At 40.0% G+C, this 15376-nt stretch overlaps 4 protein-coding genes across 7 annotated transcripts; all 4 read left to right on the forward strand.

Annotated features, from left to right (window-relative positions):
* LOC104710387 (serine/threonine protein phosphatase 2A 55 kDa regulatory subunit B' delta isoform) lies at positions 1053-3439 on the forward strand. Of its 3 annotated transcripts, none has more exons than XM_010426965.2 (3): positions 1053-1520; positions 1609-2780; positions 2873-3190. In XM_010426965.2, exons 2-3 carry the CDS (start codon positions 1659-1661, stop codon positions 3176-3178), a joined length of 1428 nt encoding a protein of 475 aa, XP_010425267.1. In that variant the 5' UTR covers positions 1053-1520; positions 1609-1658; the 3' UTR covers positions 3179-3190. The 3 variants fall into 3 exon arrangements, with proteins under 3 accessions (XP_010425267.1, XP_010425268.1, XP_010425266.1); XM_010426966.2 differs by having other exon boundaries at positions 1619-2780; XM_010426964.2 differs by having other exon boundaries at positions 1053-2780; positions 2873-3439.
* Positions 3526-5130, forward strand: LOC104710388 (vinorine synthase-like). The gene has a single exon (XM_019230387.1). The coding sequence runs from the start codon at positions 3636-3638 to the stop codon at positions 5013-5015; it is 1380 nt and encodes a 459-aa protein (XP_019085932.1). The 5' UTR covers positions 3526-3635; the 3' UTR covers positions 5016-5130.
* Positions 5844-8729, forward strand: LOC104710389 (protein WVD2-like 7). Of its 2 annotated transcripts, none has more exons than XM_010426968.2 (8): positions 5844-6036; positions 6282-6698; positions 6779-7315; positions 7399-7460; positions 7555-7626; positions 7760-7862; positions 7967-8104; positions 8195-8729. In XM_010426968.2, the coding sequence occupies exons 1-8, from the start codon at positions 5965-5967 to the stop codon at positions 8396-8398; spliced, it is 1605 nt and encodes a 534-aa protein (XP_010425270.1). In that variant the 5' UTR covers positions 5844-5964; the 3' UTR covers positions 8399-8729. The 2 variants fall into 2 exon arrangements, with proteins under 2 accessions (XP_010425270.1, XP_019085910.1); XM_019230365.1 differs by having other exon boundaries at positions 7763-7862.
* Positions 13670-14785, forward strand: LOC104714975 (putative F-box protein At4g10190). Its single transcript, XM_010432433.1, has one exon. The coding sequence runs from the start codon at positions 13670-13672 to the stop codon at positions 14783-14785; it is 1116 nt and encodes a 371-aa protein (XP_010430735.1).

The raw sequence follows: 15376 nt of genomic DNA on the forward strand, positions 1-15376 counted from the left end.
CATGTCATATAAGTCTAGTTGGTTCAGGATCTAGTGCATTGTGACTAAAGTTTCAATCTTTGTTTCAGTGTATTACATACATCTGTCTGATATTTGCAGGTTGCAGAGAGAGCTTTATTCTTATGGAACAACAATCACATTGAGAATTTGATAATGCAGAACCGTAAAGTTATTCTTCCAATTATATTCCCTGCCTTGGAGAGAAACGCGCAGAAACATTGGAACCAAGCTGTTCATAGCTTGACACTAAACGTGCGAAAGATATTTCATGACCAGGACCCTGAGTTGTTCAAAGAATGCCTTGCTAAGTTCAAGGAAGATGAATCAAAAGCAGCCGAAACCAAAGCAAAACGGGAAGCCACTTGGAAACGTTTGGAAGAACTTGGGGTACAAAAAGCTTCATAAAGTTAGAGCTGTAGAGAAGAAAGAGAGAGATATATCTTCTGTATCTTCTATTGGAATTGGCATGTTCTTCGGATACATACTTCAGAAGAGAAAAGTTTCATATTTGGTCTCTTCCTTTGAAGGAAAAGGAAACTCAAGATGTAAGATTTGTTCCCGTTTTGATTTCCATTATTTTTATTTCTTGTTTCCTCTAAAATCTTCCTCCTGCTTGTTAATGGTTTTTCTTTCTGTTCTTTTTGCTACATTGTATGATCCATTGTTCCACTTTGTTGAGACCTTTGTCTGATTCATTCCATCTTCTGCTTTGATACCTGCAAAAAAATTGCAGCTTAAGGGGTTGCCACTTGCCACGCTAAAGAATCAGTTTGTTGGTTGTATTGTATTAAATTTTTCTTCTATTTTCGATTTTTCAGTTGTATAGTTTCTTTCAAAATCAGATTAAAAGAAATTCGTAACTTTATAAAACAAAAGGAACATTTGGTTAATTATCTAATACTAAAATTGCTTTTAAAGACCAAATTTTGGGGGGTTTGTGGATTTGGTTACGAACTCCACAACTAAAGAATTTGAATCTTTAATGTTGTTGATACATTTTTGCCATTTTGGTTATGAGTTATGACTTACTAAAAAGCACTGTCGAGACGTTGTTCCTTTCCTTGTTTGTGCGGTTAGTGAAAAAATTTCTCTGGTCTTAGGGTCTTCTCTCAGTCACCATCCTCTCTTTCTCTCTCTTCTACTCAGTCTAATCTTTATCCATTCTCTCTCTTCTCTCTAATCTTATGTGCCAACGAAGCAATAGCTATGAAAAGCTAAACTCTTTCTTCTTCTTCTTCTTGTTCTGTCGTTGTAGTTCGATTGTTTAGATTACTTGGGGTCAAACCCAAGTTTGCTTTTTTTCTTTTTTTTCTTTCTATGATTCATCAAGTCTAGATCTTTGCTTTCTGGGTCCAGAAACGACGATTCATGATATAAAGTTACAACCTTTATTTGCTTCTGGGTCATGGTTTTGTCTGCTTTTCGTCTTTTTTACTTTGTCTGGATGGATGATTCATAATCTCTGAGATCTAGTAATAAGCTCAAGATTATTATGTTCACAAGAGTTGTTCTTATGCGTGGTGAGATGATCTTAGGAGTAGTTCAGTATCTTTCTTCAATTCGGATTTTGAGTTTCTGAGATCTAATTTTTTTTTTTGGCTTTTGGAGAGAGCTAAAGAATCCGATCTGAGGAAGAAGTTGACTAAATAGATCGAAAGATGTTTAAGCAGATACTTGGGAAGCTTCCAAAGAAACCTTCTGCTAAGTTTTGGGATAATGGTGAATCCCAAACTGCAGATAACAACAACAATCAAGGAGGAGGTGATGAAGCTTTGAGTCAGAGATCATCATCAAACGGAGATAACACTGATTGTGTTTCTTTTGATGTGTTGCCAAGGTTGAGAGATGTTTCAATCTCTGAGAAGCAAGAACTGTTTCTTAAGAAGCTTAGACTTTGCTGTGTAGTGTTTGATTTCGCCGTGGAGCCTCAACAGAACCTCAAGGAGAAAGAGATCAAAAGGCAAACACTTCTTGAAGTTGTGGATTATGTTATCTCTTCAGGGAATGGCAAGTTTACTGAATCAGTTATTCAAGAAGGTACAAAGATGATTTCGGCGAATCTCTTTAGTAATCCTCATCGGCAGTGGAAGAACAAAACTCCAGAAGCATTGGATTTGGAAGAAGAAGAAGGATCTCTGAATCCTTCTTGGCCTCACTTGCAGATTGTTTATGAGTTCCTTCTAAGAATCGTTGCATCTCCCAACACAGACCCCAAGATATCCAAGAAATACATAGATCATACCTTCGTTCTCAAGCTATTGGATTTGTTTGATTCTGAAGATCCTAGGGAGAGAGAGTATCTGAAAACTATACTTCACCGGATCTACGGGAGGTTTATGGTTCATCGACCGTTCATCAGGAAAACTATGAACAACATCTTGTATGATTTTATATTCGAGACTGGGAAGCACTCAGGAATCGCCGAGTTTCTTGAAGTGTTAGGATCCATCATCAATGGATTTGCTTTACCGCTCAAGGAAGAACACAAGCTCTTCCTAACTCGTGTCTTGATTCCTCTACACAAACTGAAATGCTTACCAAATTACCATCAACAGCTTTCTTACTGCGTTATACAGTTTGTTGAGAAAGATTGTAAGCTCGCGGATACAGTTATTAGAGGGATGTTGAAGTACTGGCCTGTTACTAATAGCTCTAAAGAAATCATGTTCTTGAATGAATTGGAGGAGATATTAGAAGCAACTCAATTAACAGAGTTTGAACGGTGTATGATTCCGCTCTCTCGCCAAATTGCTCAGTGTTTAAGCAGTTCTCACTTTCAGGTAAAGTTAAAAGTTTATTAGGTACACATTACTGATTTGTTTGTTAGATTCTTTTGAATTGTTCATGAGAAATCAACTGCTTGTGTGGTTAGGTAGCGGAACGGGCTTTATACTTATGGAATAACGATCATGTCACTAATTTGGTGAGACAAAACAGCAGAATAATTTTACCTATAGTGTTTCCTGCTTTGGAGAAAAACGGTAGCAGCCATTGGAATCAGGCTGTGAAGAACTTGACCGAGAATGTTCTCAAGGTTTTGTCCGATACAAATCCAGACTTATTCGAAGAATGTTTGTGCAAGTTCCAAGAAGATCAGCAAAAAGCAGAAGATACTAAGAAGAAGAATGGAGAAACCTGGAGACAGCTAGAGGAGATTGTTGCATCAATGGCGAAGTAAGAGTTTTTTCTGCACTTTTAAGCGATGCAAACACAACAGTCGGTTTATTGTTTTGTTTTGTTTTCTTTACACCTGAAAGGTATATACATTTACTTTGCTTTTGCTTGCTTCAAGTCTCTCTGGTTTCGTCTTCAAGACTAGTTTAATTCAGTTAAACAGTGTGAGATTTTAGTCAAATGTTGTTGTCCTCTTTCAGTTCTTGATTTATCTGTATACTTCGGTCATGTAAACATCTTGTTATGAAAAAAAACGAATTTTCTATTGTCTGAAGTCACTTTAGTTTATATGTCAAAACTGATCGCTCCAATATTAAAATTGATCGCATTAGGGAACAAAAGTTTTGTACTTTAGTGTATAGAGGATCTATTGGCTTTTTCCTGCAAGAATCTTTGGATTTTCTCTGTTATATGCTCTGTTGTTGTTCTGTTACAAAGAAACATAAGAAAACCTTTCTGCGATGACTTTTGGTCGGTTTATCTCCAGGAGGTTTCACCAGAACTCCTCAATGGTAGTCGATGTAGTCTCCCGAGATATCATCAAACCATCTTCTCTAACTCCAAACCACTCAAAGAAGTTTAAACTCTCTATTCTAGAACAGCTCGGTCCAACGATCTTCGGTCCAATGGTTTTCTTCTATTCAGGTAACAACAACAGAATCAAACCAACTGAGCAATTACAGAAGCTCAAGAAGTCGTTATCTGAGACTTTAACTCATTTCTACCCTCTTGCTGGACGGCTCAAAGGCAACGTAAGCATCGATTGTAACGACTCTGGCGCTGATTTCCTCGAAGCAGAAGTCAGTTCACCGCTTTCGAGTCTCCTGCAAGAGCCTTCATCAGACAGCTTGCAACAGCTGATTCCAACATCAGTTGATTCCATAGAGACAAGAACCAAACTGCTTCTTGCTCAAGCGAGTTTCTTTGAATGTGGAAGCATGGCTATAGGAGTTTGTATCTCACATAAGTTCGCTGACGCGACTTCTATCGGTTTATTCATGAAGACTTGGGCTGCAATCTCGTCCCGAGGGTCGATCAAAACCGTTGGATCTCCAGTATTCGACACGGTTAAGATCTTCCCACCTGGAAACTTCTCTGAGACTTCCCCTGCACCAGTGATTGAGCCAGAGATCATGATGAATCAGACTCTTTCGAAGAGATTCGTATACGATTCTTCGAGTATTCAATCTTTGCAAGCGAAAGCTTCAAGCTTTGAAGTGAAACAACCAACAAGAGTCGAAGCTGTTTCAGCTCTTATATGGAAAACTGCAATGAAAGCTACAAGAACAGTTTCAGGAACATCGAAACCGTCGATTCTGGCAAACTCCGCTAGTCTACGCTCTCGCGTCTCGCCACCATTTACAGAGAACTCAGTTGGGAATCTCGTGAGCTACTTTGCAGCAAAAGCAGAGGAAGGAGTAAACCAGACAAAGCTTCAAACTTTGGTCTCGGAATTACGAAAAGCAAAACAGAGGTTTCGAGATAACCATGTACCGAAGCTTGTAGGAAACCCAAATGCAACAGAGATCATCTGTAGCTACCAGAGAGAAGCAGGAGATATGATTGCAAGTGGAGATTTCGATTTCTACATCTTCTCGAGTGCTTGTCGATTCGGTTTGTACGAAACCGATTTCGGTTGGGGAAAACCGGTTTGGGTTGGGATACCTTCGGTAAGACAGAAGAACATCGTGACGCTTCTTGATACGAAAGAAGCTGGTGGGATTGAAGCTTGGGTGAATCTGAATGAACAAGAGATGAAGCTTTTTGAACAAGATAGTGAATTGCTCCAATTCGTTTCTCTGAATCCTAGTGTGATCCAACCTTTTCTCCATGTTCTCTGATTATAAATCCGGTTTAGTAAGCTAAACCGGATATATGTTTGTTGAAATTGGTTCAATTTTGACTAGCCGTTGGGGAGCCACTGAAGAAAAGGTTGAAACTCAAGTAACGGGCAAAAAAAAGGTGATGTAATAATAAAATCGTCCACGAGATGAAAAAATTATAAAAATAAAATAAATAAATAAATATCTCACTTGTAAAAAAATCACTGTGGTTACTTTTTATGATATAATACTATTTTCAGAAGTCATTATATTCTGTTAGAAATTATATACATGAACAAGAGATCTGGTCATATATTTTCATAAAGACAATTTCAAAAATTTTAGTATTTTCTATAATTGATTAATTTAGCACCAAAAATAAAATTTTGTAGCACACTCTTTATAACTTAATACTAAAAAGGCAAATATTAGTGATTATTACTGACTAATATTTTTTTTGTTTTGAAAGAGGAAATAAAATACAAGAATTCCAAGAAACACTGAATAATTTAGCAGGTCCTTTAACTATTATTTTATAACTTTCTATAATTTGATAATTTACCACTAAAAATAAAATTTTAACTTGGAGTACACTCTCATAATTAATATTAAAAGGCAATATTAGTATTTATTATTAGCTAATATTTTTTAAAAATGGGAAAAATAAATTCCCAAATCCACAGAAAAAGATAAAATATAATGTTATTATTATATAATTCCATTGTTGACAAAAGAAAAATAATATAATTCCACTATTAGATAAAAAGATGAGAAAGATTCCTATATATGACGTAATAAAAAATGAAAATGGCCGTTGGGGGAAAGTTTAAATCCATAAGCATTGAGTTCGAACCTACTTTTTGAGATTTGCAGCAGCCGACGAGAGAAGCTAGTAAAGATTTTAGTTTAAAGTTTCTCAGATTTGGGCATAAAATTAGGGTTTTTTTTGGATCTCGAGATAACAAAAATGGGAGAATCAATCTGTCTTGTGAGATCTTTCTCGCAACCTGCAGAGTTCTCATCTCATGAAACCAACCAGGTCAGTTTCTTAAATTAAGTTTTGATTTTTCCGTACTCGATTCAAGATTTGGAATTTATTAGAAAAGATACAATCTTGGATTTAGGGTTTGATTCTAGTTCTAGACATTGATTAATGATTTTGCCAGTGAAAAGATCCAATCTTGGATTTAGGGTTGATTTTGCTAGTGTAGAGTGTTGATTGATGGATCTGAAGTATTCTGGGAAGAGGATTTGAGATTTGTTTTGTTTTTTTTGGTTTCGCAGGTGGTTCCTCCTGGTCGTGTGCTTACGGAATCAGTATCGTTTGGTAGATTTGCGAATGAGACTCTATCGTGGGAGAAGTGGTCTGCCTTTACTCAGAACCGTTACTTGGAAGAGGTTGAGAGGTTTACTAAACCTGGTTCTGTGGCTCAGAAGAAAGCTTTCTTTGAAGCTCATTTCAAGAACCGAGCTGCTGGGAGAGTAACACAGACGAATAAGATCCAAGAAGTAAAGGATATTCTTGTTGATTCAGAAGTAGTGGTGAGTAATGGTATGGGCATGGATGAAGTTAGGCATGGAGAGATGTCTAAAACTGAGGTTGTTTCTGTTCCATTAGTTCCTGTAATTGATGATGTTCAAACTGGTGAAGTGGAGAACTTGAAGTCAGTGATTGTTCCTGAAGACAGTGCTCTTGATGAGGTAATGCATCAAAATTCAATTTTTTTATCACATTGCAACTTCATGTTTTGTATCTCTCTAAGCGTCTATTGGATTTTCAGGAGGATTCTACTTTGTTGAGCAAAGAAAGGCGTTCTAGTTCTTCCGGATCAAAGGTCTGCATTACGAGTTCAAAACTGGATCCTTTCGTTGTTATAGGACTGGATCATTCAGTTAAGAACACTAGAAAAGAGTCATCCTCGGGTAGTAAAACGTCAATTAGTGTATCCAAGAAAAGCAGATCCCCTCCTGAACCCGTTCACATTTCAATCAGCTGTGTTACTTCTGGTAATACCGAGAAAACAATTGTCCAGAACGGTTCTAAAAGCAGTACTATTGCTAAGAGTGCAGGGAAAGCAGAGAAGAAGAAGAGATCAGGTCCAAATGCAGTTCATATGTCACTCAACTTTGCTTCTTCTGCTCGTCCGACGACCATAACAGCCCCAAAAAGATTGGCAAGAAACTCCACTACACAGGAAACAACTTCATCAAACGCTAAAAACAGTGGAAACGAACCAACGGGAGCTTTAAAAAGCCGCAAAAGACCATTGCCTCGAACATCCAAAGAAGGTTCTAAAGCTGCAAAATGTTCAACCAGTGTAATTTTTCTTCCCAAGTTTCTTCATTACATTGTGTATTTCCTAAGTATAGATGCTGGGACTGACGATTACATATACTGCAGGCCTCTGCTGTCACGTTACCCCAACGTCCTCCTCTCAACAACCAGCTATCAGAAAACAAGAGGTTACTGATCCAACCATTTTTAATAACATTCATCGCTGCGTGCTATTATTACTTCCTAACTCAACCCTTTGATTAACATGGTTTCTTAATACAGGAAAAACATATATGTAGGGAGTTCAGTTTCATGCAAAATACCCAACAATGTGCAAAGACAACCTTCTGATAGGTTAGTAGTTGAAGTAATTAACTATCTTATATTACTTACTGCAATGGCTTGTGGTGATTTATCGAAAGTGTTTGTGTTGGTTCTTTGATTTATGCTGAGATAAGATGGGATGTTTTTATCTAATGCATTGCAGCAGTGAAAATCTTTTAACTCAAAGCAGAACCAAAGCAAAGTCTGTCACTGTATCTTCTCCCTTCGTCTTCAGAAGTGATGAAAGGGCTGAAAGGAGGAAAGAGGTAGAACAATAGAAGACCCCCTTTTTATTTCTGTTTCAGATAAGAGGACTTATATAGAACAATAGTTTAACAAAGCTCTCCTCTGCTGTGTCTGTATCTGTTAGTTCTTCAAGAAGCTAGAAGAAAAGAACAAGAAAGAGGATGCTGAAAAAGGGCAACTGTTTTGTGGCTTCAAGGCAAATCAAAACACTCACTTAGCATCTGAAGAACACAAGAAGAACCCACAAGTTGGTTGTTTTCAGGTAAACTAAAAACCTTGTTATAAGACTCAACTTGTCATAATTTTGGGTACTGAAGCTTTGATGTATGACACTATTTATAATCATGAGCAGGTACCACTGACAAGCATGACTTCACCAAGATTCCGAAGGAGCCAAACTTCAGGAACAGTTCAAACTCATAAAGCTTCCTCAACGAAGACCATAAACACCAGAAAGGCAGTCATAGAGAAGGTCAAAAGTTCCAAGATTCATCCCTCCTCGAAATCGCTGACAAAGATCAAAACTCAAGAAAATTTGTCTCCTAATATCCTGTAGCACTAAGGTACATACACATCAGAGACAAAACCCAGTTAACAATTTCTTCAACAGCTGATATGAAACACCCTTGACGATAATAGCAGAGATTCGGCTTTTCACGTTGAAGAGTTCGACAAAGTTTTGTCCTTTCAGCTCGTAATCTCATCTCAAGCTTATGATATAGGTAACTAGTGGCTTGATTCTGATTGTAAAACATAGGCTTCAAGAAGCTTTGTAGAATAGGTAGAACTATGCACTCTTCATATAACTACCTACTCAATAGTTCTGTAGTCTCAATCTTGTATCATTTGCATAAATTGATATCTGAAATCAAAAAAAGCAATTCGAGTTCTAATTCTCGATTATAATGGTTATTTCTCATTGTGTTTTGTTTCTTGATTTAGTATAGACTGTGGTGTGTTGTGATCTGGAATAGAAAAAAATCTTATCTCTGTGGACTGTGGTGTGTTGTGATGTTTCTCTATCTGTCATCTTTTTTGCACTTCAAAGTGGCGAGAGACGTCCAAGTAGAGTAGGAAAAAATGGCTGCTTGTTCTTTTTCTTTCACGTTCTGTAATCACACCACATTGCACTTACAGAAAGACCCTTGTGACCAAAACCCAATTCTCAGTTCCCACCAGATCATCAGAATCTAACTTCTTTGGCTCCAGACTCTCCCATGTAAGCTTTGTATGTATTGCATGTCTTACAGAAAGGATTACATCTTAGTATATATACATAAGTCGAGTAGAGGAGACTAGGTTTAGCTAGATAAGTAAAGTTCTGTACAAGGGAACAATATATTGCAGGAGTAACTGAGTGATACGGACGTATCCTTGACAGAGTAACTGAGTGATACGGACGTATCCTTGACAGAGTAATAGACTGATACGGACGTATCCTTAACATCCCCCCTCAAGATGGAGGGGCTGAATTCACGCCAATCTTGCCTCGTAGTAACAGGAACCGTTGTCTTGGTAGAGGTTTGGTAAGTGCATCAGCTAGCTGATCAGTGGTGTGGACATGTGCGACGCGTAGTAGACCATTCTGAACCTGATCTCTTATGAAGTGATAGTCAATGGCTATATGTTTCAGGATTAGCACAGAGAAATGTTGCTCCGACATTGTCACAGTATATCACCGGAGGAGCACTTCTTTGGATCCCAAGCTCTGACAGAAGACTGCATATCCATCGTATCTCGGCAGCTGTGTTTGCAACAGCTCTATACTCAGCCTCAGTTGAGGACCTAGCAACACCATTCTGTTTCTTAGCTGACCAAGATATGGGACTTCGGCCAAGATATACGATGTAGGCATTGGTGGACACATAATCATGAGAATCCCCTGCCCAGTCTGCATCGGAGAACGCATGTAAAGAGAGTGGGTTGGTTGAGGAAAAGAAGATACCGTGTGTTGGTGTGCCAGCAAGGTATCGAAGGACTCTCTTGGCCGCTTGCCAGTGAACATCGGTGGGGCGATGCATGAATTGAGAGAGTCGATTAACCGCATATGCTATATCAAGCCTTGTAAAAGCAAGATACTGGAGACTACCAACAAGCTTACGATAAACAGTGGGATCCGAGAGAGCAGTACCAGAAGTAAGTGTGAGTTTGGGCGATGACGCCATGGGAGAGCAGACTGCATTAGCAGAAGACATATTGTGCAGAAGATCCACAATATATTTCCGCTGAGAGAGATGTAGACCGTTGCTTGTGCGATGTGCTTCAAGTCCAAGAAAATAGTTGAGATTTTCAGGGTCTTTGACAGAGAAACGCTCAGCTAAGAGATTGAGGATCCGTTGAATATGCGTGTCGTTGCTACCCGTTACGAGGATGTCGTCTACGTAGACAAGAAGATATACATAGTCCTGGCCATGTTGTAGAACAAACAAGGATGTGTCTGCAAGAGAGTTCACAAAACCGATGCTCACCAAATAATTTCTCAACTCAGAGTACCATGCCCAGGGTGCCTGTTTTAATCCATAGATGGCTTTGCGAAGCCGGCAGACATGATTGGGGAAATCCGAATTCACAAAGCCAGGTGGTTGCTCCATATACACCTCATCCTCTAGAGTACCTTGAAGGAAGGCGTTGTTCACATCTAGCTGCTTGATGGGCCATGATTTGGAGACTGCAACATCGAGCACTAAACGAATCGTTGTGGATTTTATCACTGGACTAAATGTTTGAGTGTAGTCTCGGCCAAGTTGTTGAGAGTAACCCTTGGCAACCAATCGCGCCTTACACCTGCCAAGAGAACCGTTAGACAGAAATTTATTCTTAAACAACCATTTACAGCCAACAACATTAAAGTGAGGCTGACGAGGAACAAGATCAAGTGTTTGATTTTGAGCAAACGCATCAATCTCTATTGACATAGCTCCTCGCCACCTTCGATCCTTCAGAGCCTGGTTCACTGTGGTTGGTTCAGGAGGAATATGTCGGGATAGAGCAACGGAAAGATTGAGTTTGGGTTTTGGTTTCTGTATATTATTTTTCTGACGAGTGGTCATCGGATGGTGATTAGCAGCGAGAGGTTGTTGTACGGGTTGAGTGGGGATGGTTGGAGTTGGATTAGTAGTAGGTATTGGATTTGGATTTGAAGTTGATGGGTTTGAATGGGCCTTCGAGGTTGGGCCTGAAGTGGGTTTTCTACGCTGATATTGTTTGAGTTGGGTAACAGGTTGGTTTGGTTCGAGATCGACGTTGACGACACTAACACGAGCCGGATTGTTGACGGTTTCCTCTGTTATTGGCGGGTGACGGTCTGATGCCGGAGATCCTGGCAGCGGTGACGGCGGCGTTACGAGCGGTGATGGTGGCAGTGGTAAAGGTGGTGAAGGTGACAATGGAGGATTTTCAGATCGTAAGACAACAGCAGAGGGTTGAGGTATAGAGAACGTTGTTGGTGTGGAGACTGCTAGTGGCATTGACGGAGATCGCGACGGGAAGCTCTGTTCATCAAACTTCACATGACGAGAGATATATATTCGTCCGGAGGTGGGCTGAAGACAGATGTAAGCGCTTTGCGTGAGAGAGTATCCCAAGAATATACACGGAGTTGAACGATTTTCAAGTTTGTGTTTGGTGTAGGGACGAAGCCACGGGAAACATAAGCACCCAAATACTCTTAGTTTGTCGTAATTTGGTGGCGTGCCAAACAGCTTCTGAAGCGGATTCTCCATATTGAGGATAGGAGTGGGGAGGCGGTTGATGAGGTATACAGCCGTAGAGAATGCATAGGTCCAGTACTTCTGTGGCAGTCCAGCATGAGTGAGTAGAGATAGACCAGTTTCGACAATGTGACGGTGTTTTCTCTCGGAGATTCCATTGTGCTCCGGGGTATGTGGTGGAGAGGTGAGGTGAGAGATGCCATTGCTTGATAAGAATTGCCGAAGTGCTAAGAACTCACCGCCATTGTCTGAGTAGAAAGTGCCAATCCGTGTGCCAAATCTGTTTTCCACGAGAGCTTTGAAGTTGATGAATGTGTCGCGAACTTATGATTTTTGTTTGAGGGGATATATCCAAGTATAGCGTGTGTAATGATCAATAAGCACTAGGTAATATTTGAAGTTATCAACTGAGAGAACTGGTGAAGTCCATATATCAGAGAAAATTATTTGAAGAGAGTATGTGGAAGTAAGAGAGGTTTGCGAAAATGGGAGTTTGTGGCTTTTATTGATAGCACAATCAGCGCACAACATGGTCTGTGAATCTGATTGTAAATGTGGAAGTGAAAAATTTGAAACAATGGTTTTGAGAATAGAATAAGAAGGGTGGCCTAAACGAGAGTGCCAATCTTTGAGAGATGGTTTTGTGGAAGAGGAAGCAAAGAAGGATTTGATGGTGGATGGTGAGACCGGCCACTCGTAAAGCTCTCCTTTAGTTCTGCCGAGGAGCAACGGGATTCCCGACATCAGATCCTTCACCTGAAAATAAGCAGGGAAAAATTCAACAGACACCTGGTTAGTGTTGCAAAGACGATAGACAGAAATAAGATTTTTATGAATATTGGGTACACATAGAACGTTGGTCAAGGACAAAGGTTTAGAGGGAGAGGAAGAAGGCAAAGACAATGAACCAGAGTGAGAGATCGGAAGTGCAGAACCGTCGCCAATGAGAACGGCATCGTCACCATGGTATGGTTGGTGTAAGGCAAGATTGCCGAGATCACTTGTCATGTGATGAGTAGCACCACTATCAAGGAGCCATGCGTTTGTGGGTTGTTGGTGTCCGACGGCCAGGTTTGCATGTGGTTGCCACAGACGGAAGGGAGACGGGAGCAGACCAGTTTGAGAGCCAAAGTGTGACTGTTGTTGAAGCTGAGAACACCTTTTTGCACTGTGCCCGAAGACACCACAAATTTGACACTTTCCTTGATAGCCTCTGGTCATACGAGTATCTTGCCGTGAGTATTGATGACGGTTCTTGTTGTTGTTGTTGTTCCATGGCTGGTGAGTACGATAGGGCTGCTTCCCGGATGTGTGAGATGACCGATTTGTGGCAATATGAGCAGAAGTGGGTCCAGTGTTGACAGCGGACAGAGCAGCAGCGAGAAGCTTGGCTTCTTTGTTGATGAGTTTCTCATGCACTTCAATAATCGATGGTGGAGTCTCACGACCCTCCACTTGATAAATGACAGTCTTGTAATCTTCTGGAAGACCACCAAAGATGTACTCGAGTTGTTCTTCATGGGCAAGTGGTTTGCCAAGGAGAGCAAGCTGATCGAATCTGGTAGTGAGAGATTGCATATATTCATGAATGGTTTTGTCTCCTTTGACAGCTTGCTTGATCTGAAGACGAAGTTGTTGAATGTGCCCCCAACTTGGATTAGCATAGGTGGCAGAGATTGTCTTCCACATCTCAGCAGAGGACTTGGTTTTGGACACCAAAGGCTGTAAGGCTGGAGAGAGAGTTCCAAGAAGTCCACTGTAGATGAGCTTATCTTGTCGCCTCCATTTCGCATAGGCTGGGTTTGGAGTAGGCGGATCTGTGGCAGTGAGCATTGAATCAGGAGGAACAGAAGTGATGTAGAGAAATCTTTGTACGTATTGCCGTCGGCTACTTATAGTATTGCAGGCCCACAAGCCCAACTTTTCAGCTGAATCTAGGACGAAGAAAGCTCACAATAGAAGGTGAGTCGGTGAGGCACAGACACATCACAAGATTACTAGGGTTTTCGTTTTTCATACTAGAATACAAGGGTTTTAAATCTGAGCAACCGATTTGAAACTTTTGCAGCACGGTATCATATCTCCAAGTTATCTGAAAACTCTCTGTTTAAAGAGTGATGAAGAGGAGAAACATAGTAGATCTTCCGGAGGATTTGCTGGTAGAGATACTCTATAGGCTTCCGAAGGCTTTTGATCTGGCACGACTCCGATGTACCTCAAAAGGATTGAACGCTCTTATCAAAAAATATAAGAGACTTACGAACAAGTCTCGGATCATCATGTTGATTGATTTTAGGGTTTATTCAGCGAGTTTTGATCTCACTAGAGTTCAAGACGCCAACAACGTTGTAAAGGTAACAAGTCAATTAAGTCTCAAAGATCCTCTTTCTACTACTTCTCCTAAAGAAGTCGATATAAGCGAAGTATTTCACTGCGAAGGCTTATTGCTATGCACCACCAAGGACGATAGACTTGTGCTTTGGAATCCATGTTCAGGTGAAACCAGATGGATGATCAAACCCGTAGGTCCTTCCTTCAAGAATTTCAACTGCTACGCTCTCGGTAAATCCTCCTGCAACAAGTACAAAATCTTGAGGATGCGTCAACATGGAAATGGTTATTCTATATGCTTAGTTGAGTACGAAATCTATGACTTTACCTCTGATTCTTGGAGGGTTGTGGGTGAGACTAGCGACTGGTCCATTCACTGGTGTAAACATCTTGGCATGTCTGTGAATGGAAATACTTACTGGCTTGCCTCCAGTAATGTTCCAGTCTGGCAAAATGATTTCTTACTAAGTTTTGATTTCTCAACAGAGAGATTCGAAAGTGTGTCTCTTCCAGTTGATGATTTTTCGTATGTACCTATGGCTTTATCAGTTACTAGAGAAGACCAAAAACTCTGTCTGTTAGGTATGAGAGATCATTACTATGATATACATGTATGGATAGCAACTAAGATTGAGAGTACCGGAGCCATGTCATGGAGCAAGTTCCTAACAGTGAACGGAACTTTTTATCGCCAGTTTCTTATATTATGTAATGGGATGAATTTCTTGGCCGATCCGGAGAATAACATATTAGTGTGTCCCGGTAAACAGAATAACTCAAACAGCTTCTTACACATTGTCGGAAAGGATAAACACATGGGAGTGGATCATCATGATGCAGGATCTAAATGCTTACACGTCTGTTATGTTCCAACTTTAGCTCAAATCCAACAAGGTTCTTAACTAGGCCAGGCGCAAAGAAAGCAAACAATCACATGACTTGTAATATTGTGACACCAGTTTATGCATTAATTATCTATTCATATGGTTTTCGTGATATTTATTTAAAGGTACATTTTGCTACTCTATACTTACTAATGTTGGTTTTGTTTTTGTCAAACGAGAGCATATACATTTGTCTTGATCATCAAAAGTTATATTATGGTTTCGTTTATGTAAACCACCGAGACCAGTGACGACCCTTAATTATGTTTGTCAACTGTGATAGTTGATGTTGAATGATCCTAAAACTTGTTGTTGATCTATAGGGATTTGGCTTGGCTGTTCCCTATAATGTATGGTCTTTGTTGATTTATTCGAAGGAACCATTCTAAAAGATTTCAAGATAGACACACTTGTTGCATTAGTTGGGACTTGGGGATTAAATAACCAAATAGGTTTGGCTTACCTGTAGGGGTCCTATACGGGTACAACGAGATTTGGTATCGATTCTAAATGTATTCTATGAGGAAGAATCATCTCACTCCTCATATGGCCGAAACCATTGACGAGATCGTTGAATGTATATCGACTACGAGGTTCCGGTTTGATATA

Source organism: Camelina sativa, chromosome 9, assembly GCF_000633955.1.
Source record: "Camelina sativa cultivar DH55 chromosome 9, Cs, whole genome shotgun sequence".
Lineage (NCBI taxonomy): Eukaryota > Viridiplantae > Streptophyta > Magnoliopsida > Brassicales > Brassicaceae > Camelina > Camelina sativa.

Coding starts and splice junctions, on each gene's coding strand:
- LOC104710387 (XM_010426964.2), top strand. CDS start 1,659: ATGTTTAAGCAGATACTTGGGAAGCTTCCAAAGAAACCTTCTGCTAAG. Junction 2,781..2,872: donor TAAGCAGTTCTCACTTTCAG/GTAAAGTTAAAA, acceptor TTGTGTGGTTAG/GTAGCGGAACGGGCTTTATA.
- LOC104710388 (XM_019230387.1), top strand. CDS start 3,636: ATGACTTTTGGTCGGTTTATCTCCAGGAGGTTTCACCAGAACTCCTCA.
- LOC104710389 (XM_010426968.2), top strand. CDS start 5,965: ATGGGAGAATCAATCTGTCTTGTGAGATCTTTCTCGCAACCTGCAGAG. Junction 6,037..6,281: donor CATCTCATGAAACCAACCAG/GTCAGTTTCTTA, acceptor TTGGTTTCGCAG/GTGGTTCCTCCTGGTCGTGT. Junction 7,316..7,398: donor CTGCAAAATGTTCAACCAGT/GTAATTTTTCTT, acceptor CATATACTGCAG/GCCTCTGCTGTCACGTTACC.
- LOC104714975 (XM_010432433.1), top strand. CDS start 13,670: ATGAAGAGGAGAAACATAGTAGATCTTCCGGAGGATTTGCTGGTAGAG.